At 37.8% G+C, this 27,951-nt stretch overlaps 1 protein-coding gene across 2 annotated transcripts; it reads left to right on the top strand.

Annotated features, from left to right (window-relative positions):
• The first annotated feature begins 3 nt into the window (after positions 1-3).
• LOC124158547 (leucine-rich repeat-containing protein 14B-like) lies at positions 4-25,810 on the top strand. 2 transcript variants are annotated; one of them, XR_006864827.1, is made up of 7 exons: positions 4-291; positions 385-627; positions 699-803; positions 912-1,084; positions 17,990-18,206; positions 18,592-18,743; positions 22,456-22,566. XR_006864827.1 is itself a non-coding variant. In XM_046533698.1 (7 exons), the coding sequence occupies exons 1-7, from the start codon at positions 144-146 to the stop codon at positions 25,380-25,382; spliced, it is 1,413 nt and encodes a 470-aa protein (XP_046389654.1). In that variant the 5' UTR covers positions 4-143; the 3' UTR covers positions 25,383-25,810. The 2 variants fall into 2 exon arrangements, 1 of the variants encoding a protein (XP_046389654.1); XM_046533698.1 differs by lacking the exon at positions 18,592-18,743 and adding an exon at positions 25,059-25,810 and having other exon boundaries at positions 22,456-22,658.
• The last annotated feature ends 2,141 nt before the right edge of the window (positions 25,811-27,951 follow it).

The raw sequence follows: 27,951 nt of genomic DNA, 5'->3' as shown, positions 1-27,951 counted from the left end.
AAAACCCACCTGAGCCCACCAATGGCGTTAAAGAGGGTCAGTTGCGGGAGATCCGGTTGTTATTACAGTTAAATTTTGTCACGGCACGTTCGACTTTAGTTATGCCATAGTCTCGAAGCAGTGAAGGACGCTTGATTTTAAGCATGGAGATGCCAGATAGAGTGCCATCCTTGGTGGATTGTGCTGCCCAGGCTATAGTGTGCCACAGTTCATTGGCGGAATCTATTATCCATTCATATCGTCTTCCTCCTAATGTGATTTACCGTCTCATGAAAGTTTCTTTTGTTAAAGGTTTGCTAACAGCATTACTCATTAACTATCTGGTCGTCAATTGCTTGTTCCCTAGGCACTGGTTTGAGTAAAAGAGAAATGGTTCACTTCCAGGTAGGATTCTTTCCCTGAAGGCTCTGTTACCTCATTGGCCTTACGAGAGACTGGCGATGGATATGTTTTGGCCGGAACTTCGTGAATGTATTAGGTGGAAATTACTCTGTGGCTGTGATACTCGAGATATTTTGGACTGCATGAGGTCTTGTTTTGTTGTTGCAATGAAGTCTTTCTTTTTTCTCTTTCACTCGGAAAAGAGACCATCGAAATTCACGTTGGATATTAGTGGGGTTGATTTGTGTAAGTAAGTATAAGATACGTCCGAGCAAAGGGAGAATTTTATGTTATTATCCAATTCTTGTCTTTTTTAGCCGAAGTACAAATTTTGTCGGCAATGATGTACTTGAAGAAACTTACCTCATCTAAGAAACATTCGCGGAAACATCACAGTAAATCTGCAGATAGTGTTGGTCCTTGTAAGTATCATAGCCATTTCTTTTAAAATTGTTTTTCTTTGGTTGTGGGTGAGCTGTTAGAATAGCAATTTTTTTTCTAAATCGTCAATTTAAATTTTCATGTTACAGATACTCTATTTATGGATTGCAGCATATCGGATGTCAATGTAAATTTAATAAATTTGATCCATGAGTTAGTTAAACCTTTTAAAAACAAGTTAATCGTGGAGTTCAAGAGGCTGGAGATAGTGTCTGTTCCATGGCGTAAAGTTTTAAGGATTCTTCATTCATTGAATGAAAAAGTATGTATATTTAAAATTTATTGTCTAACTTAGTACTCGTTTGTACTAAAATCATGATGATAAAATTGAATATTTTTCTTCATATGGAATTCCTTATGATGGGCAGTGGCTGACATTAAGCGTCTTGTTCAATTATTGTGCACGTATTATTTGCTGCATATTATTCATTTTTTGAGCTTGAGTTTCTCATTTAAATTGTCAATATTATCCCATGGTTTTTATGTAGAATCTACCTGCTGTCATAAATATGATTTCAAATAGAAACTCTGATTACTAATGCCAAACTCAATGGCCTTGATTTTGAGAGCTTAATTTTTTCAAGAGTTTCATGCACAAAAAGCAGAATTTGAGAGATTGATAGGGTTGTAATATGGCGAAAAAATTTAAACTGGAGAGGCAATGTAGAAAAAGTCGTATTTTGGAATACCATGTGTACACAGGTTGTCAGGAACTGCAGTGTTCTAAATTGTCACTCCATGTGAATTCATTACCTGCAGTGGGTGTCACCCATTCTAGGGGGTGTTAGTCCATTGACAGTAAAACTGGAAATGCTGGTTCTAAGATCATTCACAGATATAATTTTTTTATTAACGTATATAAGTTACACATCCATCACCCATACAGTACAGGGAGAATTTTACTTGTGTATACTAAGTTGAGAATTTACCCATTTTTAAACTTATACTTGTCCTTTAAAGGTCTGAGCTCCTGCCTAGATATAAACATTATTAATAAAAAGTAGCTTTTACAGTATATTCTTGATATGTAATAGTATTCAAATACAAAAAAGTGATAAAAAATATTTGTTTCGGTAACCAGTGGACGAAATCTTCGTGCCACTATGAAAGCTTCGACAGTTAGTCCGGAGAAAAAACAGGATCAACTATCTACTTCAAGTTTTATTCTTCAACCATTTTTAAAGAGTCACCACAAAGTAACCATCAACAAACCCTTGGCTACAAAAAAGTACATAGATACTTTTTTCTGTTGATAAAAAATGGCATTGTCCGCGAATATACAAAATATACATTTCATGGAAATCTTAACACTCCCCCTCGGACAATACCTGTTTTTTGAAAATGCAATAATCATTTCACCTTCAATCTCTGAATGAGTACCAAACAACACAAGACATTATAATTATAAAATATTCAAACATCTTAAATTCTATTGTACAGATCCTTAAGTCCTATCATCTTTGATAACACTTTGATTCTTGTCCCTGGCAGTCTTTTAGTAAATATATCCGCAGTATTCTTGTCTGATGGTACATATATAAAATACACCATTTTTTCTTTGACTTGTTCCATGATGAAATGGTATTTAACAAAGAAATGTTTGTTTCCTTCAGTTATAACATCATTTTTGGCAATGGCAATGGAACTCTCATTATCACAATAAATAACACAAGGTTTAGGCATTAAACATCCTTGATTAATTTCTATTAACAACTCTGATAACCATACTATTTCAGTTACACACTCATACAATGCAATAAACTCTGCATGAGTTGATGAGGTTGCCATACATTTTTGCTTCCTTGCTCGCCAGATAAATGGAGCCCCTGCTAAAGAAATATGATATCCTGTAATGGACTTACAATAACCTTTACTGCCTGCCCAGTCTGCATCAGAGTATGCGTTAATTTTACTTTGACATTTTTGATAACATAAAGCATAACCTCTAGTCTTAGATAAAAATCTAAACATATGCTTGACATTTTTCCAATCAGTTTGACATGGCTCCTCCATATACTGACTTAAAATACACACAGCATAGGAAATGTCTGGTCTTGTATTTCCAGACAAATGCAACAAACAGCCTATTGCTTTTCGATACAAATAATTGCTTATTTGGTTTTCGACATCTCTCTCTTGAAAATCTACTGGTAAAGGAGTATTCACCCCATGACAATCTTGCATCTCGAATTCTTCCAACATATATTTTATATAATTCTCCTGATCAATATATACCACACTTCTTTCAGGTCTCTGTATTCTGATGGACAAAATATTATGGGCTGAACCAAGATCCTTGACTCCTACATGCTTACCTAGATAACTCTTAAACTGTGATATCTTGTCCTTCGTTCCGACAAGCAACATATCATCAACATAAACCCCTACTTTAAGGTCAGACATGCTAAAAATACATGGATCACTTAAACACTGTTTTAATCCATACACAGACAAAATTGAGCTTAGATGCAAATACCAATTTCTACCTGATTGCTTTAAACCGTATATACTCTTGTTTAACTTACATACATAAAACTTTCTATCAACCGTTATATTCTCTCCGAGATATTTTGGTATCTCCATGTACACATCCTCTTCTAATTTACTGTTTAACCCATTAATCCCCAGCGTTGCGTAAACGCAACATTATTGAATCGTAATTATTGGAAAAAACCTTTGCGTCAGAATAATGTTTTCTAGGGTTTTATGAATTTCTAAAGAACTTTTTGTTCTTATTAAGTTAGTTTTGTAAAAAAATTCAGTAAAATAATTGTTTTTATTTTACTTCGAAATTTGCCTATTTCGATGCGTTGAAGTACTACAAATTGTAAATGATTTTTTACCAAGATTTATTGAGTAATCTTACTGTAGGTAATGTTTTATCTTAGTTCTAAGTTTTATTATTCATCATGTTTATTTTTGTTACGAAATTTCGTCGTTACTTGTTTAAATATGGTTGTTGTAAATAATGTTGCGTTTACGCAACGATGGGAATTCTCTGGTAAACCAGAGGGCTTTTCTCAAAGCATAACGAAACTTGTCAGTATGGCTTTTAATCGACGACGTAGTCTTTTGGAGGCAGTTTAGCTGCATTTTTGGGACTCACAGATTGTGAGTTTACAAAGTAAAGGGTGAATGACTTTTTAAAATTCCAGCATGACCATCTGTACGAATTTTACATCGAACACTCAGGTACTTCGTTGAGTCGAACTGTTGCGCGCACACGTGGAACCGATACAGGGCAATGTCATTCCCAAGTCGTTGATTGGAAGTATTACATAGTAGACGTTAAATTCAGCTTTAGTTGCATTCAGTTTCAGAGACCGTAGGATGATAGGGCGAGAAACTTATTAGTTGAAGCAGGATTGAGATGGAAGGTGGAGTGTTCCTATAGTCCCTCTTTGGAATTTTCTCCGTGGAATCCTTAGTTACCTATTTTTTATTCTATCGCTTAGGTGATATAAGGTTAATAATCTAGCTTCAGTTGGGTTCGTATCAGTTTAATAGTCCTCTGAAATGCATCTTATCTCTCATCCAGTAATTATATCAATAATACCGCAGTAGCTTTTTCTCAGCGTTTTGCAAAATAATTCATCCAGGGGTTTCATTCAGATACAAAAGTGAAGAAAATTTTACCCGTTATTTCTACGCCTCATACGTATACTTTAGAAGAAGCGTCAAGAAGGTATCTTAAGAATACAAATTAACAGGAGAGGCGATTTGTAATATTTTCTAAATTTTGGAACTGCAATGGGGATTGCATCTTCTCAGTATTTCAAATACGAATGATTGCAGGCGGTGCTGCAAGGCAAATCACAGTTTACTCAAGTAGTATCTAAAGAAAAATTGTCCAGTAAACGCGCACGCCCAGGTAAAAGATGCAGAGAACAAACAGGCTCATCTAAATGTGAAAAAAATGAATCTACCTCCGTAGCAGTCCCGAATTTCTGCGTGAAAAAGTAATAGAAACACTTATTAATCGGTATGGAAGCCACTCACCAGTTGAGATCCGTCGCTTATTTCTGAGTGGAAAATTACTTGACTTAATTTTGAGCTACTCGAATAACTACGCTGAGGAGATAAATAACCATTCATTTACTCAGATTAAGGCAGATAAAAAAATAATTGGAATCATAATGTTGTCGGGGTATCATATATTACCGCGCACTAAGTTGTACTGGACAAGCCAAGAGGAGATGTATGTCGCATTGTGAGGCAATGTTGACGTGGATTCGGTTTGATGAATTTAAAAAATATCGACAGCTCTCCGATAATTCTCAACTACACAAAGTGATACATTTTTGAAAGTCGGACCTATTCTCAAATGATTATACCAAAATTCCATCTCTATCAATTTTTGCCATATGGAGAGGCGGAACTAGAAAGTGATATTTCTAGGATCTCTAAGTTCACTAGGAGAAAGGGTTGTTCTAAATTTGCTGAATTTTTTAAGTCCAAAAAATTTCATACCGCGTATTTTGATAATTTCTTTACCAGCTACAATCTGTTTGCAACTTTTAAGTGATAATTGTTATTTTTCAACGGAAACAGCAAGAGAAAACCGAACGGAAAATTGCGCACTCATGTCTTCGAGAGATTTGACAAAAACAACCTAACGGGGATTTCTTCTATTCGTCTGACGGGTCAAAGCATATTCTCTTAGTGCGATGGCATGATAACTCTCATCGCTGTTGCTTCAAATTACGGGAATATGGAACCCAAAGTAAGGACAAAATGACACGAAGATTTCCGAAGAAAATCGAAATATCATCACCGATTACAATCAGGGAATGGGAGGGGTAGATTTACTCGATAATTATGTTGCATGTTACCGTATCCAAATTAACATCAAAAAAAACCTCTTTCCAAAAAGGGATTGATAATGCAGAGGTGATTCCGTGGTGATTTTACGCCAAAGTCACGGGCAAAGCAATTCCATTGTTAGAATTTCGGTCCGAGATCATAAAATTTTACTGAGGCAAGAAAACGTTTCCAATACAATTGCTGATGACATTGGGCATAAAACTCGGTGTCCACATGCAGGACACCCTAGGAAAAATAGCATACCCCAGCATGCCCGTCAAGGGAGAATAATGCATTTCACCCGCAGGCATACTTATAATTCCCGGCGAAGAATTCGAGTGTGCAAATCAAAGATAAGTTATATATTGCTAAAAGAGCTACGTTTAATTCCAAGCAGAATATTATTGGACATTACATCAGAAAATACGATGAAAAATAAAATATGCAACTTAAGTTTTGAAAAGTTCTTTTTTGTGTTTATTTACCGGAGTTTTCCCAGCGTTGCGTAAACGCAACATTATGCAAATCATATATTATGATGAATATAATATTTTTTTCTGAAAATTAATCTTAATTAGGCCAAAATAAACCGTAAAATACGAAATAACCGAAGGTGAAAGCCCTATGTGTAGTCTGGGGAATAATGGGTTAAATATGCCCCTACAATATCCAACTGATCCATTTCTAAATCTGTCTCAACAGCAATAGCTATAAGAAGCCTCAGACTTTTCTTTTGAATAACAGGACTAAATGTGTCATGGTAATCAACTCCATGAATTTGACCATATCCCTGAGCAACTAACCTTGCCTTGAACTTTATAATTTCCCCTTTATCATTACGTTTCAAAGCAAACACCCATTTTGAACCTACAATATTTAATCCCTCTGGTCTTGGCACTATTTCCCATGTTCCTTGGTCTGACAAAACTTTTACTTCTTCTTGCATTGCCTGTTTCCAAAACTCAGAATCTTTACTATTTAAAGCCTCTGTTACTGTCCCTGGAATGGAAGTACACTCAATACTTGCATGAGCATAGTTGCAGCTTTGACAAGATGTTGGCTTCCTAACACGCTTTGACCTCCTTGGAATGGACTGGCTTGGTACCTCACCTGCGACCTCACCAGGGTCAAGGTTTGTCACTGGTACCTCTAAATTAGTAACTGTGGGGTAGACCACCAAGACAGGCTGTTCAACGTCATCCTCCAAAACTGCAACACGAGGCGCTGCCTCCTCTGGTATCTCAGGCACTGCTCCCCCTGAAACTGAATCTGGGACCACTGGAGTCAGACCTGGGATCACCACCGGGTGTGATGAAATTTGGTTTGATTTAGTCTCCTCAGCTTTTCCATCGCCTGTGAAAACATAGCCTTGTTCCACAATGTCTTCTCCTGGATCAGGTTCGCCATCGCTGTCTAGATCGGGAATCTTGATATCATCTCGGCTCATCTTAAAAGGAAATTTTGATTCGTTGAACCTGACATCTCTGCTGATTATTACTTTCTTCTTTTTCAGACTCCAAAGTCGATATCCTTTGATGCCCTCTTCATATCCTAACATGATGCTTTCTTCTCCTCTGGGACTCAATTTTCCATCTCTTGTCTCTCTTGGCTGCCATGCCCATGCCTGGCATCCAAAAACTCTTAGATAGTTATAATCTATCTCTTTTAGTTCCCGTCCTTTCCACAAACTCATTGGAATATTGCTATTTCGTGCAGAAGTAGGAGACAAATTTCTGAGATGTACAGCAGTCATGAGAGCTTCTCCCCAAAATCTTTTATGAAGACCAGATTTTATCAGTAAACATCTCGTTGTATTCAGAATAGTTTCGTTGTACCTCTCAGATAGCCCATTTTGCTGTGGAGTATATGCCACTGAGAAACGATGTAAGATTCCACATTCTTCCAGGTGTACTGAGAATTTTTTATCTGTGTATTCTCCACCATTGTCACTCTGGAATTCCTTAATTTTCCTATCGTGCAGGCATTCCACTCTACGTTGAAATTTCTTGAAATTTTCAAATACTTCTGACTTCTTTTTCAATAAGTAGACCATAGAATACCTTGTAAAATCATCAATAAATGTGACAAAGTACTTAGCTCCATTGAAAGTCTTGGGTGTAAATGGACCTGCCACATCAGAATGGATTCTATCCAAGACCTTGCATGTATCTTCTCCACCTATGTTAGGAAATTTTAACCTTTTCATTTTCCCAGCATTACAAGTGTCACAATCAAAATGGTTAATTCCACATTTTTTATCCAAAGGAATTCTCTTCATATCGTCTTCATTTAGATGCCCCAGTCTATCATGCCATATTATGGTAGATACTATGGATGCTTTCTTTGTCTCAGAAATAATCTTGACATCTTCAATGCTGACTCCTCCTACTGTAGTGATGTAATATAAATTATTTACGAGAAATGCCTTTAAGAAAACTTCTCCTTCATCTGATATCTCGTTCACCCCTTGATAACATGAGAACTTCATTCCCTTCTTGTCCAATACTCCTTGTGAAAGCAAATTATCTTTCAAATCAGGGATGTACAGTACATCTGAGAAGTCTATAGTAAAGCCACCACATTCAGTGGAGATCTCCAATTTTATGGTGCCAATTCCTTTGACTTCCAAAGCATATCCATCACCCACAACAACTTGACCAGTTATGGGACAAAGATTTATGAATAAATCTTTTCTATTGGTCATGTGGTCTGATGCTCCACCGTCCAGTATCCATAATCCCCCACCTCCTATACTTTTCTCTTGGTGAGTACACAATGCTTTATATCCTCTTGTGATGACAGAAGCTCGCCCCTTCTTCACAGATTCAAAATTCTGATTCTTCTCTATAGCATTTTGTTTCTTATCGGGGCACTGGAAAGATAGATGTCCCTCTGTTCCACATACATAACAGATGGGAGGATGGCTTTTTCTTCCACCTTTACCTTTGTTCTTTCCTTTCCCTTTAAATCTATTCACTCCATGCTCAGAAAACTCTGATTCCTTTGTGACCTTGTAAACTTGATGTGCATCGCTATTATCTTCAGATTTGAGCTCTTTCTTTTCTCTTGACATGCATAGCATCTTCTGCTCTTCCACAAGCATGTCACCCAATACTTCTCTTGAGACTAATTTCCCTTTCCGATAACTCTGGACAAAAAACTTCCAATCAGATGGAAGGCCGTTTAGATATACATTAGCTAGCATATCATCATCAATTTCCATACCACATTTCTTGATTTTCCTGCGATAATCGTTTATTGTGGCAACATATTGATGAATACTCATCTCCTTAGTCTTTTGTGTGTTCCACATAGCTCGATTGAAGCTGCATAGCTCAGAGCGGCCGTAACTCGTGCACATGGTCTCCAACGCTTCCCACGCTGCCTTAGCATTATCGCAGGCGTCCACATGCTCCAGAAAAGTCTTCTGAACGTTACAATAGATGAGTCCCAGACATGTGTTGTCCAGCCTTTTCCTCCGTTTCACCTCATAATCCGGCGGATCTGCCGCGACTAACACACCGTTCTCTTCTATCGTCCACTCTTCAAAACCTTTGATAGCTTCAATGCATTGAGCTTTTAAGAATAACCCCTTCATTCCTAGTGTCCACTCGTAATAGTTCGGCCCTTCAAGTTTATCAGCCACAGGTAACTGCCCCTGGGCTGACTCGCTATCCATCATTTGATTTTGCCGCCGTCCGGACATCGTTCCTCTCTTTTTCTTTTTACGAGTTCGACGAGTTATTCCAAGCCAGACTCTGGTTGATTTGTACTCGAAGTTTATCACCGTTTGCTCAAACGATAGTCTTCTTCACCAACACGTTTAATTCTCCGCACTTATGCCTGCTGGGTCCATAACCTGATAAAAAATATTTGTTTCGGTAACCAGTGGACGAAATCTTCGTGCCACTATGAAAGCTTCGACAGTTAGTCCGGAGAAAAAACAGGATCAACTATCTACTTCAAGTTTTATTCTTCAACCATTTTTAAAGAGTCACCACAAAGTAACCATCAACAAACCCTTGGCTACAAAAAAGTACATAGATACTTTTTTCTGTTGATAAAAAATGGCATTGTCCGCGAATATACAAAATATACATTTCATGGAAATCTTAACAAAAAGTAATTGTCCACTAAAAGTAATCATATGTCTGAAATGGAATGTTAAATTTTTTTGGTGTTCTAGTATTGTTACTGTGTACAACGTTTAGTCATTTGCAGAGTATATTATCTATTTATTTATGTTTTTTTAGAGAGTGGGAGCAATTTAGGTAATGCACTAATGATTGCAAAAATCTGATTATAATGATTTATTCTCATTTTTAATTTGTTTTCTGTTTCATTCTTATCTATGAAAAACCCTCTCTATCTTAAATGGAAATGAAATTTATGGAAACCTAAATGTTTGTACCTGTGATTAATGTTATTTAAGGAGAACTTACCAAAGTATTTGGTGTAGGACATGCTTTTCCATTCAAGTGGTGGTTAGATATTTTGCCATTTTTATTGGCTAAGTCAAAATGAATCAAGATTAAAACACAACTATCTGCAAGATAAACAGCTTAAGAATGATTCCGGAGCTACTAGAAAAATGTAACGAGGTAATAGTAGGGGAGCTTTTGCATTACCCACTGTTGGGCACCACTATATGGTAGGGGTGACGGCACATGCTGGTGTCCCTCTGCATCACTTTGCTATCAAATATCATGAGAATGACTAAAGATGGAGTATTTTTTTAAAATCACCCCTCAAAAGTTGCTAAACCACATATCTACTGTCACGCCTTCCCTCGGCCTATGATCCGATGGGACCGCCTACCATAGCTAATACCCGGCAGCTCCCGGCAGGCTCCGATCTCTTGAGTCGTGGGCTGACCTCATAGGAATTTCAATTTTATGGGCGCCAGGCAACCAGAGTTGCCTTCCTATGGACAGCACTGAAGGGAGGCTTCACACAATTGTCACACTTAACATGGCAATTAATTTATTGCAGAATTTAACAAACATAAAGATTTCCTTTTAAACAAATACCAATAAATTACAGTGCGACATACATACAAGATACCATGAGAATATTGTCTTTTCTTCTGGTACCAAATTTGAAGATTCGAGACAGGAGAATGCTGGATCTCGGCTCATATCTGCCAAAAGGCAGCCGGATCTCTGAGACAGGAGAATGCTGGATCTCGGCTCATATCTGCCAAAAGGCAGCCGAATCTCAGCTACGTATATCCAGGAAATCACCTGAGTGGTGTCCACAGCCCCAGAGTACTTGCCCTGGAGAGAACAAGTGATAGGATCGACCCATGTCTCAGCAACCGGCCAGAAACCAGTTAATTGCACCCAATGCTGTGCACTTGAAGAAATGAGGCTGATCCACTTACCGAAGAGCGTCGGGAGATACGGCTTAATATCCTTCGGGCGCTATCTCTATGCGTAGGCTGGACACTCTCTGAGTCGACCACTGTCGACCGGTCTCCTGTCTACTCTCTCTCTGTCCTCCGTCTCCCCGTCCTCACACACGCATGTTCGCTCGCCTCTCTCCCCAGACTCGCCTCCTGGCTGACGCATCGTTACCTGGGCTCTCCCGGCCAGCCCACCGACCTATCCAGGAGGGGAGGGGGTTTTGGTGGGAGGTGGGTGTGTGGGTAGGGGAAGGTTTATTTGGGAAGGGGAGGGGTGGTTGCCTGAACCATGACTCCGCACGCCCAGCGAAGGGAAAACGGGGAAATGGGAGAGTGGGTCACCGTGGAACCGGCCGGTTAAGGCAAGCCCAGTGGAGTATTCAGGGTGAACGTTACATTTCCCCCCCTTCCTAAATAAAAAAATTTTTCCCTGGAAAAATTTTTGTATTACACCAGCTTTAAGTCTTTTATATGCCAGGGACCATCTGTTAGTCCCTGTTCATCCTGGAGAAGGTAAGCCTTATTTCCTACTTTAGAGTGGACTAGATAAGGACCTAAATATTTTGGTGCTAATTTGGAAGAAAAGTAATTAGCAGCATTGGATTGTACAAAGTTTCTCCTTAAAACTTTCTGTCCGGGCTCTATATTCACATCTCTCCTCCGCAGGTTATAGTGATGGGAATTCTTTTTATAAGCTTGCTGTAATCGCTCAACAACTTCCTTCCTTATTTCCTTGACCTTCTCTAGGTGTTCTAAATGTTTTCTACGATTTTGAAAATCTGGAATCTCTCTTCCATTAATTTGTATTTTCCTTAATGTCCCATTTAAGAAAAACTCTTCCCCAAATACTAGTTTATGAGGACTACATCCTGTCACCTCATGATCGGCAGAATTTATGGCATAATTAATTTTAGATAAATTTTTATCCCAATGGCGATGATTGTTGCCAACATATGCAGCTATCATGGTTTTTATTACCCTATTAACTCGTTCTGTGGGATTGCTCTGGGGATGGTAATAAAAATTATACATAATTTTTACACCATACTTCTCACATAAATCTTTAACCTTATTACTCTTATATTGCACACCATTGTCACAAAGTAAAGTATGGGGAGCCCCAAATTTCAAGAACACATCAACCTCTAAATGGTTTCTAACATTGTCGGCGGTTGCCTTTCTCATCGGTTTCATTATCACATATTTTGAAAACATACAACAGGTCACTACTAAATACATGAATCCATTAATTGACTTAGGCAAAGGCCCGATAATGTCAGATGATACTATCTGAAAAGGTTTTGTAACAAGTCTTTGATCTCCCATGAATCCCAATGGTGCATTCTGAGTAGCCTTGTATTGATTACAAATATCACAACTTTTAATATATTTGACAACATCTGCCTTCATCTTAGGCCAATAATATAATTTTCTTAGTCTACTAACTGTTTTCAGACACCCATAATGCCCTGCTGCCGGATCATCATGGCATTCTATCATTACTTCTTTCCGCAAATCCTTAGGGATGATTCTAACCCACTGATGAGATTGGTTCCAACCTGGATCAATATATTTGTAGATCTGATAATCTTGGACCTTAAATTTTGGATATGACTCAGGTTTATCTATTATTCCTTTTCTCAGACTCTCATACCAAATATCTTGGCTCTCTCCCATGACTTTAATTAAGTTTAAACTTATCCCATCATTCGGTAATGGGTTTCTAGATAAAGCGTCTGGAACAGTATGTTCCTTCCCTTTTCTATGCACAATCTTAAATCTGTATTGCTGCATTCTGACAGCCCAACGACCCAATCTCCCTCTGGGGTCTTTTAAATTATTTAACCAAACTAAACTAGCATGGTCTGTTACCACAGTGAACTCATAGCCCTCAAGATATCCTCTCAGCTTTTCAATAGCCCACAATACAGCTAAGCATTCAAGTTCAGTAGTACAATATTTCTTTTCTGCCTTAGAGGTGCCCCTACTAATAAAAGTTATCACCTTATCTTCTTGGTACAAGACTGCCCCTAGACCTTGATTGCTAGCATCACAGTGTAATTCAAATTCTTTTGAAAAATCAGGACATGTTAAAATAGGAGCAGATATTAATTTCTCCTTAATAACTTTAAAAGAATGCTCACATTCCTCTGTCCAATCATACTTATTCTTTTTGGAAGTTAAAGCATTCAAAGGCTGCATGATGCTAGAGAAATTCTGAATAAATTTTCGATACCAAGAAGCGAGCCCTATAAACCTCTTAAGCTCAGTGACATTGGTTGGACGAAGAAATCCAGCTATTGCCTTAACTTTATCTGGATCTACTTGAAGTCCCTTTTCGTTTACCAAGTAACCTAAATATTTTAACTCATTTCTACAAAAACAACACTTATTTAAATTCAGTGTCAAGTTAGCTTTATCTAAACGATCGAGTATCTTATAGAGGAGTTCTAAATGGTGTTCAAATGAATTGGACACTACTATTATATCATCTAAGTGACAAAACACAAAGGGTTTTAAATCTTCCCCTATCACCTTGTCTATGAGACGCTGCCAAGTAGCAGGACTTGTATTCAAACCTTGAGGCATTCTTTTAAATTGAAAAAGGCCTTTCCCTGGAATTACAAATGCAGTCTTTTCTCGACTTTTCTTTTCTAAGGGAATTTGAAAAAATGCGGACTTTATATCCAATGAACTCAAGTACCTAGTGTTTCGCAACTGAACAAGAATATCCTCTACCTTTGGCAGAGGGTAAGCATCTGGTTTAGATACTTTGTTCACCTCTCTTAGGTCTACAACCCATCTATAGGAGTCATCTGGTTTCTTAATCAATAGCACAGGAGATGCCCATGCACTATTTGAAACTTCTACTATGTCTTGGTCTAATAGTTCTTCTATGCCCTTATGCAATATTTCCAATAATTTGGGAGAGTATGAGTAATAACGCCGTTTAATTGGAGGCGAATCACCTGTATCAATTACATGTTCCACTAAATTGGTACAACCTATCCCCCTTCTACCTATAGTTTCTCGATAATCTCTCATCAATTTCTCTAATTGACTCTTTTGAGTTTCATTTAGCTTGCGCTTAGAGATTACTGACTCCACAGAGTTAACACTGATTGGTGTTTCCAGTTTACAAGTACCCTTTAATAAATTTGGTTGTAAGCCCATAATCCACCAAAAATCAACACCAAGAATGAAATCATAAGTGATATCTGGTACCACTAAAAACTCGCATATTCTGGTAATATCCTCTACTTCTACAGGTAAGCTCACTATTCCTTTTACCTGACATTTATTCCCATTTGCAACTTGAATACTAGAGTATGTGGGTTTTTCAAGAGACAGCTTAAGTTTGGACAAAGATTTCCAACCTGATTTACCAATAACTGAATGAGTGGCTCCTGAGTCTAACAATCCATAAAATTTCAGACCATAGACTGAAATTGGCAGATAAATCCTACTATCTCTTTCCATTTCCAACTTCACCAAGTCTAGATTCACATAGGGGGGAACTAAATAATTTAGAGAGTACGAGTGCCCCTTGTCGGACTCTCTCCTTAGTTTTCCTGTCTCTGTGGCTTATAAGTTCTATCAGTTCTATTACCCCTTCTACAATTTGGACAAGTTCTGGTTATTTCATTTTTGTACCCACAGCGATGACAAAATATTTTAGAGGATAATTTGCATTCTGAGAATCTATGCCCATTTTGGTCACAATTCCAACATTTAATACCCTCTCTTTTTATCCCTATAGACTGCACCAATGGTTTTTGAGATGCCCTAAATTGGAAAGTTTTATTAAAGGCCAAGTCGGGTTCTAAAGATCTAACCTTGTTCATTTTTGATGCCTCATATTGTTCAATACGGAATTTATTCAAATCTAGTTCCTTGCCAATCGATTTCAATTGCTTAATTGACAACACTGGTTGCAAAGCTAACTTTTCCAGATAATAGGGAGCTAAATTTCTTTTAATCTGACTTAACTTTTCTTCCTCTCCGACTTCTTTACTTAGTCTATCATATAGTCCTAACATACAGGCTATGAATGTCCCCACTGACTCAGTCATCCCTTGCTTCCTGTTTCTAATTTCTTGGAGTAAATTCTCCTCAAAGTCCAAAGGAAGAAACTCTGAGCGAAGCATAACCTTGAGTTCCTCCCAACTAGAGATATCATTCCTCACCGACCGAAACCAAAGTAGAGCTTGCCCCTCAAATAATTCCACTGCCCCAAGAAGCAATCCAGCTTCTGACACTCCACGGGCTATTGCAAGTTCCTCTATCCTGACAATAAATGCATTTACACTTTCTGGGGGACTACCACTAAATGTAATGTTCCACTTATGTAATTGTGGTCTACCCTCATAATTTCGGTCTGTTCTCATATTCCCACGAGTCTCTCTATGAAATGTATTAACATCCTGACAATTTTCATATTGATCTATTCCAACATTAACTTCAGGTCTCCTATGACCCTGCAAGCTTTGTCTTTCAACTTCTGGTCCTGAAGAAGAGGACATGGAACATATATCTGGACTTTGGTACTCTACTCCTTCTCCTAAGTTACTAAACAATGTACTCAATTGTTTTAAACTGCGATAAATCTCTTTACCCTTTTTTCTGTCTCCCCCTTGACACCTGGGAAAGATATAACTAATCCTGTTATTTAAGTGATACAACAGAGTTTTAATTCTCCTGGGCGAGGTTTCCTTCCCACCCTTCTTAACATCCTGGATGGCCAATTGTACTAAAGTGAGTTTCGATTCAATTACTAAAAGTTCTGACTCTATTTCAACGCTTTCTTCCTCCTTAAAGCCACCCATGGGTTGGTCACTACGCAATAATTCTCTGAGAGCCCCTCTTAAAACATCTATTCCTTCATCTGTACCAGCTGAGCCCCCGCGCACTCCGACTTCGTAGATCAGCTCATCCTTAGTTAAACGGTTAACCTCCATTCTGGCCAATCACAGAAAACATAGGGTCTCACCAATCTCGAGTGCTCTCCTCCGGCTGGAAAAATTTCCTTTCTTTCCCCGGAAGTCCAAATCGTTCAAGGCGAAGATCGAGCACTCTCCAATCTGGTCCATCCACAGAATACCTCTGCCTTTCTGGCTTAATGTTATACCCTGTTACATGAAAGAAAATTTAAACAAATTTTAGAATCAATTCCACAAGATATTTCTTAACCTATACAATGACATACACTACATAATAATCAATAAATGATTGTATCAACTCAGAAAAATTGAAATTAAATCTTAAGTGTCTACAGCTTGAAATCACAACATTATTCAAGCCTCTAAGCACAAATCAAGAGCAGGCACTTCACAATTTTCACTTAAACAGTTCAACACAAATTATAAAACACGTAATAATGAGTCAATTAAACAATCCTTGATCTTGTAAGGCACTAATAAATGCTTTAAACTAAGTTTGCCTCTCCAGTAAAATGAATCAAAGTTCAAACTGCCGTCAAGCAAGTCGACGTTGCTGCCCCACGTTGGGCGCCATTATGTCACGCCTTCCCTCGGCCTATGATCCGATGGGACCGCCTACCATAGCTAATACCCGGCAGCTCCCGGCAGGCTCCGATCTCTTGAGTCGTGGGCTGACCTCATAGGAATTTCAATTTTATGGGCGCCAGGCAACCAGAGTTGCCTTCCTATGGACAGCACTGAAGGGAGGCTTCACACAATTGTCACACTTAACATGGCAATTAATTTATTGCAGAATTTAACAAACATAAAGATTTCCTTTTAAACAAATACCAATAAATTACAGTGCGACATACATACAAGATACCATGAGAATATTGTCTTTTCTTCTGGTACCAAATTTGAAGATTCGAGACAGGAGAATGCTGGATCTCGGCTCATATCTGCCAAAAGGCAGCCGGATCTCTGAGACAGGAGAATGCTGGATCTCGGCTCATATCTGCCAAAAGGCAGCCGAATCTCAGCTACGTATATCCAGGAAATCACCTGAGTGGTGTCCACAGCCCCAGAGTACTTGCCCTGGAGAGAACAAGTGATAGGATCGACCCATGTCTCAGCAACCGGCCAGAAACCAGTTAATTGCACCCAATGCTGTGCACTTGAAGAAATGAGGCTGATCCACTTACCGAAGAGCGTCGGGAGATACGGCTTAATATCCTTCGGGCGCTATCTCTATGCGTAGGCTGGACACTCTCTGAGTCGACCACTGTCGACCGGTCTCCTGTCTACTCTCTCTCTGTCCTCCGTCTCCCCGTCCTCACACACGCATGTTCGCTCGCCTCTCTCCCCAGACTCGCCTCCTGGCTGACGCATCGTTACCTGGGCTCTCCCGGCCAGCCCACCGACCTATCCAGGAGGGGAGGGGGTTTTGGTGGGAGGTGGGTGTGTGGGTAGGGGAAGGTTTATTTGGGAAGGGGAGGGGTGGTTGCCTGAACCATGACTCCGCACGCCCAGCGAAGGGAAAACGGGGAAATGGGAGAGTGGGTCACCGTGGAACCGGCCGGTTAAGGCAAGCCCAGTGGAGTATTCAGGGTGAACGTTACACTACCTTTAAAAGAGGCCTATTTTATGGCAAAATTCTAATGCTTGTAGTTGGGTATTTTAGACAATGTATTTGTGACACGTGTTTATAAAATAATGCCTCAAAAATATTTCACACATGTTTTCTCAACAAAATGAATGTTTTGATGAGTAGAATATTTTACTATTTGGGTTTTCCAAAAATAAGTCACACCCTACTTAGAAGACCGGTAAGCTATCCTGGTTTCTTAATTCTTATGGCTTAATTTACACTGAACCTTCGCCATTGAATGCCTGTAAATTCATATGGATAGGGTTATTTTTTTATAAATTGAATGTTAATAAGTGCTTTGCACAGAATTGAATGTACATAGTAATAAGAATTGGATATCTGTTAACATTATCGATATAGGCTATATTGATTTCTAACTCTTCTTTACAGGTTGTAACGTCACTGAGTATAAATATGAATGGCCCTATTATTGGGGAGCATTTTATTTCGTCATTGAAAAGGGTTGGATCATTTAAGAATTTGACATCCCTTAGCCTGAGTCAAAACCATATTAAACTTAACAATAAGAATGCTGAAATACTTGGAGCAGTTCTTCAAAAATGCAAGTTTGTAAATAGGCTGAATCTCTCAGGAAATCCTGTGACAGGTTAGTATTATTTTTTTTATAAGTGCCAGTAAGGGGTAAATTTTTGGATGTGCATTTTTAGCGAGGAGAATCATTTGTGCTTAGAAGGCCAGAATTGCCAGAATTATTTTTGGGGATTTGCTTTGAGGGAATGAGTTTTTGGGGGGATTGATTTGGAGGGGGTGCACTAGAGGTTGTATCTCCTTAGTATTTCTTGGGGGCATTGAACCCCTTGATACCAGCCTATCTTGCTTGCAACAGCATTGGAACTAGATATCTTGTTACATGCATTCAAATGGTGTAGCTTAAAGGTGATCTGAGACTTCGAGAATAACTTATATGGTGTCAGTAAAATAGTACATATATGGCTCATAGGTAATAATCTTATTCATTCATTTCATTTTAGTGAGAATGCTGGCTTAAGCAGCATGTGCCTAATCTTTGTTGTCACTATTCTGGAGGTTATAGAAATAGGGGAGAACTCAGGGAATGTCTAAAAATACTTTAGAAAACAAGGATAACTATAGTTGTCTCTGTTGCAGAGTCAGCGAGTGTCCGGTAAATATCAGCTTTTGCCAACTGCAGCATGTGACAAAAACTAACCCAGTGCTAAGCATGCATGCATATATTTACTCATGCTGCACTCAAAGCTAATCATAGAATAAAGTAATTTGTTCCAAATTCTCCCGGAAATCTAAATATGCTAGGATAATTGCTTACTTGATATGTTTTATTTATGGACATACAGCTAATATTTGGGAACTAGCCCAGCCAGCATAAGATTTGAACTTATCCTTGGATAAATCAGATATTGTAGGGATAAGCATATCCTCCGCGTTTATTATCCCTTTTTTTCCACGATTTCAAGCATTTGGGGAGGGGTTGTTACAGTACAATATCACCAAAATTATAAGCGCATAACCATAAGCGCATAAGCGCGCCACTATGCGCATCACAAAGCGCATAGTGGCGCTGACGTCCTCCATTACCGTTAAAGTGGTTAAAGCCATTAGTGGCTTCGTGTTTACATTTTTGTTGTTGTGTATAGTGGTGTTTGTGAGTAAAAACAGTTGATTTTTTGTCTATGCAATAATAGTTAAGTTGGTAATGCGACCGAAGCATTGTTTTTGTGCGCCTGGGTTTGATGTGGGCTACGCTGGTACACACTGGTGTATTAAGATTTTTGGCCAATGAAGCAAAACATACCGGATTGTCGTGGATATTAATGATGGAATCGTCGACAGTGCTGTGATTGTTAACGAATGCGAGGTATTAATGATTGCAAATGTCAATTTCTAGGTTACCTAACGGTAATGGATTTCAAATTTGTGCTTTTAAAACCATATATAAGGTACTCCACCAGTCTCTGCTGTAATGTGATAAGGCTAGAATGGACTTGAGCAGTAAGATTTATGGTTTACTGATGAAGGTATGAAGACTGCTCCATGTTCTAGTGCAATGTATGTTGTTTCAAGATGAATTATTCATTAAATGTATCGTTTTTAGAGCAATCATTTTGTTTATTATCCACCTTCTTCTATCGGATTTTTTGGTATCCACCTAAACTTGCGTGAATGTTTAACATAGCTTTAAAAAAAACCTTATTGTGATGACTAATTCGTTATTGGCTTGTGATGGTGAAAGATTCAGTGCATTATATTTCATCATTTATGTTATTATATTGCAGTATCCCATGTAGTATCAAATTTCTCAGAGGCATCTCATGAAACATTATCTTATAGGCGTACAGATCTCTCTGAGTGGGCATATATGCCTCGTGAGATGCCTCTGGCATATTTGATGCTATATCGGATACTGCAATATGATAAAATGCAATGATGAAATATAATGCATTGAATCTTTCCTCATCGAAAGCCAAAAATTTAATCTACTATTACATAATTTTCACGTAGTTCTCATGAATCTCGCATGGCAGCACGGGGATCGTACATGAAACAGCTGCTACCTACCAGTAATTACTGCGTAAGGATAGGTTTATCTCCAAAAATGCAGACATTTATCTCTAATTTATCCCCAAATACGGTGTGGATTCTTCATACTTTATCTCTGCTTCCAGATAGGCTTCGTCACGGCTTATATGAATAAAATCCTCGTATTTAGGGATAAGGCAAAATCTGTGCTAGTTGGGAGGTAGTAGAACTGTTTGTGTATTGGATTGCAATTCTATCTGGGTTGTTTTATGGGGTTAAGTCCACTATCTTGATAAAAAAATTAATGTAAAGAGTCCTTGGGGGATTGTCCACCATGGTATTGTTTGTAAAAGTCTGGAAAATGGTTAAGTCCTACTGCTGTTGCCATAAGTATTAGGGAATATTTTAATGCTTCACAGAAAGTTAAAGGCTAAAGGCAAAAAAGCTAAAATATTCTGCAACAATGCTCAGTAAATCTCAGCCCTTGCAACTTGCTTGTGATTTCAAGAAATATTGTTAAGTTATTACTTCTTTTATCTCCATTAATTTTGGCTTCTCTTTTTTGACTTGTGATTAATTTGTTTTGATTTAGTCAAATTTTGTATTATAGGATATTATTGTATAAGTTGAAAGATTATTTATGAAATTTTAAAATATTTTTTTTGCTTTCACTTGGAAATTTGTATTGCTTTGAATTTTTTCCATACATATTTTGACAAAGATACCGCAGACCTGTCCGTCACTATTGGGTAACACTTGATACTTGACACCCAAATGAGTATACTTTTGTAATTGAGATCATTTTCAGTTAGGAAACTGTATTTAGCTTTGAAAATAGATATGAGAATCTCTAAAGCCGATGTCCCACGGTCTAATTCGCATCAAATTTTGATACAACTGACGCGCACCGTCTCCCACGGTCAAAATTTCATCCAACTGGCTTTTGGTCCTATTGTTTGGACCAAAGTCAGTTTTTTCCAAACGGATAGAACAGGTTCTAAATTTTCATCCAATTGGATGAAACCACCCAATCACAGGGCCTTAGACAAAAAAGCATCGCCAAGTGCTGACACATAGGCCACGAAGGTTGAACTTATTTATCGTCTGCATGAGCATTATAATTTAATAATGGACGCAAAAATAAACTTTGTTGTATTCCACACAATATGCAATAAAAACCCAACCGGTTTCCACCTTTTCAGGTCATTATCATTATCGTTCACCTCTTGATAAAGACCTGAAAAGGTCAAAACTGGTTGAGTTTTTTCATAAATACTGTATGCAATACTAAAAGGTTTGGCTTTGAATCGATAATGTTACCATACCATGAAGTAAAGTCACAAAACATTATTTCAAATACATATATTTATGTACATATATACATTTGTGATCGACTATCCATCGCCTGGTGTGGTCCTAATAGTGAAAATGAGAAAAAATTGGTCTCGATAGGTGATGGAAACTCTCAACTAGGAAATCCGTCATAATGAGTTCATGTTTAATAAGAAGGAAGCGATCTTTTAGAATCACAATACAAGGAGGGGTGTTTTGGAAAGAATAAAAGATTTACTTAAGGTATCGAGGCTGAATTCTTCAGGTTAGCATGTGATTCTGAGCGAGTGAGCAGTTGGAGAAATGACTACCTGTGAAACACTACAGCTGCCCGTTTCGATCACTATGATTATAGGATAAGGGCCTTATTTTAGCAACTGCTTGACTAGGAGAGAAAACATGTGATTTCAATGCATAATTAAAGCACTATTCATTACATCATCTCAACTACAATGTCCATAATTTATTATTAACATTCACCTTGCGGGAATAAACTGCCTCAGGTTTGTATCCTGGCGTTTTATTCTGCCCTCAACCTTGCTGATAAGGGACATGAAAATATCCTCACTCATCGTCAATGAATGCGATAATTTACGTGAACTTCGGCAACCAACTCCTTCTCCAACATGGTTAGCACGCCTATTCCAACGCTTTCATATCCCCTTTCTGCCCATCGCCAAGTCCAGCACTCCCTCCGTTTTCTTTTTTTCGACTCTTTAATGTTCAAGAGGCCTGCTCAGACAATTTCGACTGCTAAAAAAGACAGAATCCTCCACTTCACAAGCCTTCACATTTGTTTACATAAATATCGTCTTTTGTTTGTTTTCCATCTTTTGGTTCAAGTGAGATGGATCGTGGGATACCCCCATTCCGTTGAACAAAAATTTTTTGACAAAAAAACCGGCTTTAGAAATGCATATGGCGAAATGATCTACCATAAATATGCCATTGGTTTTTTTATATTAAGTCACTGTGTGATAATGTGTTTTGCTAACTTTTCTTTCTAGGATCTTTGGAGACAATACTTGCACGAAAAGAAATGGGCATAATTCACCTTAACCTAAGTTATTGCAATTTGTCATCTGTGGATATAAATTATTTGGCCAATTCACTGCATAGGGAGTCAATAGTTGAGTTGGACTTGTCATACAACGACTTAAATAAGTCATTTTCTCAGTTCCTATCCATAATTAATGGAGCTTCCTGCCAGGTAAGCTTGTGTTTCTAATTTTTATTTAGTGTAATGACATTATATTGTGACTACAGACTTAATTTCCTTTAAGGATCACTCCTTACCAAGTGGTCAATTATGTTATCTGATTATTACTTGTTGAAGGTAGATAGCCTTTTTTTACTTTGCTGTAAATTAGTTTTATTTCATATATAATTTCCATGGTAATGAAATGGTAGTAATTTTTTAAATTTTGGTGCCAAGCTCTTTCTTTGTTTTATAGTAATAAAATAATTTTTTTCTTAAATATTATAAAGAGTAGGAAAGTAAGTGATGACATAAATGAACTGGAATATTTTTTTAATGTCAATTTGAGAGCCAAAGGTGGAGTCTTGGAGGATGCACAATTTTTACTATGCACTGAAGAATTTTTTATGAGGTGTAATTTATTCATCAGAACCTTTTGTGGTGTAATGTATTCATCAGAACCTGTGCACTCAAGAACAAATGACCTTTTGTGGTAGTACTGTCATATGCCTAAATAATTTGGCCGTGGGATCTTGAGTATTTTCAATTTTATACGTATTGGGATTAGGTTGGATAAATTAATTAATTAACACATGGCGCTATATAGGTGTGAATTCTTCATTAGCAAAACCGAAAGTAAGTGGCTTTTACAAAAAAAACAAAGGAAGCTCACAAATTAAAAGAAGCAGCTTAATCACACTATGCACAAAAGAACTAGGCATGAGATTAAATCTAGATTACCATTTCCAACATGCCACCTTAATCTAGATAAACATAAAAAATGAAGCCTTCTCAATCAAACACAAACCAGTTAAACATTTTGGCAACTTGGCTCTACTCAATGTTAGGCAATCAGCTATCATCTCATCAGAAGGCACATATTTCAAAATAATGCCCTTGCATTTCACTGCATCACACACAAAATGATGTTTAATATGTCAATATTCTTTGTCCGAGGATGATTCATTGAATTATTAGCGATAAACTGAGCTGACTGCTTGTCACCGTACAATATCATTCTCAATTTTTCGCCAAGTAATTCATAAATTAAATTGAAGAGGAAGAGGATTCGAGTTGGGATTGGAATCATCAAACTGAAATTGGGAGTATCAAAACATGGACTTAAGTGACTTTCAGAATATAGCCGACAACTGTGGCAATTTTAAATATACCTAAGGAATTTGGCAGTTCATAATAAACAAGTGGAGAGCATCAGGGGTACAGCTAGGAATTAAGGCTGGGGGGGTTTAGGTGCAACTAATACCGGGGTGTGTGAGGGTATGGAATACCCACCAGGATGAGCGGTAGGTGCGAGATTAATAAATTGCTGAATTTTAAGAATAGCGGTTCAAAATGGTGAGTTTTACAGCTTTCTGAGAGATATTTTATTAATCCTTATCCTATTATGTTAGTAATATCAATCCAATTAAGTGAAATGGATTAAACTTAGCAATTTCTCTTAGCTCTGCGGGGGAGTTTTAACCCCCAAAACCCCCCCTCGCTGCGCCACTGGAGAGCATATACATTGAGTGAAAGGAAATGGAAGCTTTCGGATCAGTTGAAAGAATGCTCCTCTGAACTTAGCGTATTGGACGGCATATAAGACACACCCTGATTTCAGTATGGCATATACAAGAAAAAAGCAAAGGCATATACCAGCAACTTCAGTTAATTCCTTTTAGATCTTATAGTGAGCGAGATATCAAACAAGATTGATCGTATATTTACAATCAAGCTTGTTTGATATCTCGCTCCCAACTCCTTCAATATTGCAGAAGTGAGCAAAAAAATAGTAATAGATGATATAATAAGTAAGCAATTACAGTCTGGCCTCCGATAGTGGTCCGATGGTAGGCAGAAAGGTCTAGTTTGGGATAGGGGGCAAGGATGCCAGGTAAGAATGGGAAACGCCCATGTCACATGTAAACAAAAGGCTTATGTGAAGAAAGAAGCTGGTGGGGACGACTAGCACGAAGGACCCAAAGGATAAATCTTTTTTCTTGTGTATGCCATACTGAAATGAGGGTGCATCTTATATGCCGTCATATACATATATGTTTTGGTGATTTGAAGAAAGGGCTTGTTTGGGTGTTCTACTAAATCAACTACTCAACATTCTTCAATTGAATAATTCATAAATATATGTATATGAGTAAATATAATGGTGTCAGTATTGAACTAATGTGGAGGTGGGACCTTCAATCATGAGACATAGGTGATTATTTTGAGCTATTAGTTTGGAAAGAAGGTGCATCTTATATGCTGTCAAATATGGTAAGTTAAACGTTATAGGGCTAAATCTTGATGGTTGAGGGTCCACTGTTGTCCCATTTTTAGCAGTCAGTGGGTGTTATGTTTAATCTGTCCTTCAGTTGGAGAGATCATATTTATTAATTTATTTTTTATTTACAGCTGGAGATACTTTGTATAGACTATACCCATCTCCGTAGCCATCATATCGGCAGCCTAGTAACTGCACTATGCCAAATGAAGAGGTTAAGGTATTTGAGCATGCCGCAGACACATTTTGGGTTTGAAGAAATGATGGAATTAGCACCACTTGGCTCCATTAAGTCATTAGAAATTTTCAGGCCGTGCTCCAACTTGGATGATGATTATTTTGAGTTTACAACTGAAGTGGATGCCTTCAAAGAAAATTTCTTGCTAGAATATTATAAATTCAGAAAGTCAAAGCATAAAAATGCGTATCCGAAAGAGACAAACATTTTATTTTAACCCTTGATATTTATTTTCTTATTATATGATGTTACTAACTGCTTTGCTCTCCGAACCTAATATTTGAAGATTTTAATGAGTATAAAAATTAATGTTGGGCCTTCGAGCCATGATTTTACGCTTTATGATATTTTATTTAAAGAATGTATTAATGTTTTCTTATTATTTGTGGAGAGCCATTATAATTTTTTTTAACCATTGAGTATGCCTTTTTAACAGAGAGATGTGATAGAGAACTTGCAGACTATATGTGTTTTAATCCTTGTTACAATGGCTGTGAATGATTTAAAACATTGCCAGGAAAATAAATATGTGAAAATGAGAACAGTTGCATTTTCAACTGATAGAAAATCTCGTGATTCTGTTACTTTGTATGTAATAATTTAAATATGTGCATTAAAATAAAATATATATGTATAAGATTTTAAATTAAATTTTTTCTGCAATAAGAGTATGTTTCTCCCTGTAGAAAACAAAAGTCTGCATGAAGAGGTACTACATATTGTTTTCAAAAATACGAAGACTCCCATGAGTCTTATTTTACTTATGAAGCTGTTAAGGTAGTGCTGTTGATGAAAACTTGGAAGGTTGGCACATTAAGCAAGCTACATCCTTTGCCTTGATGCTACCAAGAGCCAATGAGGATGGATGCGGAAGCAACCAGGCTAGCAAAACAGGAGTCCAACTCCAGGGGCAAAAGCCCTAGTGGATGGAATGCACTAAGGAAGCTCATGTCCACGCACACTTTGTCCACACACACACACACACACACTAGAGTGTTTTCTTTCGGGCTCCGTGGCAATGTCTTTCCTCTAGTTAGAATCATTTTTGGACACATTCACAGTTCTAATTATTTTGTTGTGTTAGTCTCATCGTTATCACTGGTCAATAATCCTAAGATTGGTTTGACGCATCTCTACCCTCAATTCTCCTATCAACTAATCTTTTCACACGTACATATTTCTTCTCTTTCAGGCTTATGGTCCTAAAATCTTCGCAGTTCTCAGCTCTTTTCTTTCTCACAGAAATTGGGATTATAATGTTCATCTTGAAGTCCTTTGGTATCTCACCTGTCGAATACATTTCACTAATGATTTTGTACAGCTAGCTCAATGTCTTTTCTCACCTGCATTTTTAATTAGCTCTGCGGGAATTTCAAATATCATCAATTCCAGATGCTTTATTTATCTAAAGGTCTCTTACAGCCGTATCATATTCTGATCTAAAAATTGGGGCTCCCATGTCATCTTCTGCGACATCCCTCACATTTTTAGTAGCATTTGTTTTTAGGCTGATTCCTTTGCTGAAATCTTTCAGATATTCCTCCCATGTCTTCCCTTTGTTTTCGTTTTCAACCATTAGTTCTCTGTTTTTGTCCCTAAGAGTATTCCTTAAAGTGGTTCCTCACTATCCTATAGGTGGCCTCTACTTTTCCATGCACAAGATAGTTTTGTACCTCTTCACAAATATTTTTCATCCACTCTTCTCTAGTCTTTCTCGCTTTACGACATATCTCATTCCATATTCTCTAGTAACAATTCGGCCCTGCCTCTGTTTTTGCAGCCTTGTATTTTCTTTTTTCGTCAATGAGATCTAATCTTCTTGTGTGATCCATGGTTTTTTCATTAGGACTTTTCTTTTACCTGGAACTTCCTCAGCTGCTACCTGCAGACCGTTCCTAATGGTTTCCCAGCTCTCTTCCACAGATTCATTGGTCGTATCCTCCCCTATTCTCTTTTCTACAGCTTCTTTAAAAGCCAGTTGATGCTGAACCTCCTTAAAGTTTTCTACGTGCCATAATGTTTTTCACTGCTTCCTTCAAATTTTTGATTTTTAGGTGGCATTTCATCATATGTAACTAAGCTATGGTCACTGCCCCAGGATAAGCTGTCGATATCTGCCCCAGGGTAGCTTTTGCAGTCCTTCACCTGCTTCCTGAGTCTTTTTTTCTCAAGAATGTGGTCAACTTCTCATCTTCTAAGATCTCCTGGCATCTCTCACAGTATCTTTGCTGCAGGGAATTTTTGAATTAAGTATTGGCAATCACTAGCTTGTGTTCTATGCAGAAATCAAGTAGCCTTTTGCCTCTTACATTACGATTTCCTATTCCATATTTCCTAGTTATCATTCCGTCTTGACCTTCGCCAACGACAGCGTTCCAGATTTTCTTCCCCTCTTGCCTACTTGATAACTTCCATTATATCTTGGTAGACATCTTCCACTTATTCATCTTCATAATCTGATGTAGGCATGTGAACCTGCACCACTATAATAGCTATGTGTTTAGTCTCTATCTTCACCATTACAGATAGCTTTTATCATGCATCCCAGCGCAATTTCTAAGCATTATCCCTACTCCAGCATTACCATTAAGCGATCCTGTGTGTATCATTCTGTAGCTTCCACTTCAAAATTCTCTTTCTTGGGGCCACTTTATTTCGCTGATGCCTAATGTGTTGAGGATCATTCTTCGCATCTCCACCTTCAAGTTCTCTAGCTTACCGCAGGTACGAAGTGATCTAACGTTCCATGTTCCTATCCTTAACATTCTATCACCTTTGATCAATGT

This window comes from Ischnura elegans, chromosome 5 (assembly GCF_921293095.1).
Source record: "Ischnura elegans chromosome 5, ioIscEleg1.1, whole genome shotgun sequence".
Lineage (NCBI taxonomy): Eukaryota > Metazoa > Arthropoda > Insecta > Odonata > Coenagrionidae > Ischnura > Ischnura elegans.
The sequence above is the reverse complement of the archived record's forward strand: the minus strand, read 5'-3'. Positions and strand labels throughout refer to the sequence as shown.

Excerpts from the sequence above, each read along its gene's own strand:
- LOC124158547 (XM_046533698.1), top strand. The coding sequence starts at position 144 with ATGGAGATGCCAGATAGAGTGCCATCCTTGGTGGATTGTGCTGCCCAG. Across the intron at positions 628-698 it reads TATTAGTGGGGTTGATTTGT|CCGAAGTACAAATTTTGTCG; the intron begins GTAAGTAAGTAT and ends TGTCTTTTTTAG. Across the intron at positions 1,085-17,989 it reads TTCATTCATTGAATGAAAAA|GTTGTAACGTCACTGAGTAT; the intron begins GTATGTATATTT and ends TCTTCTTTACAG.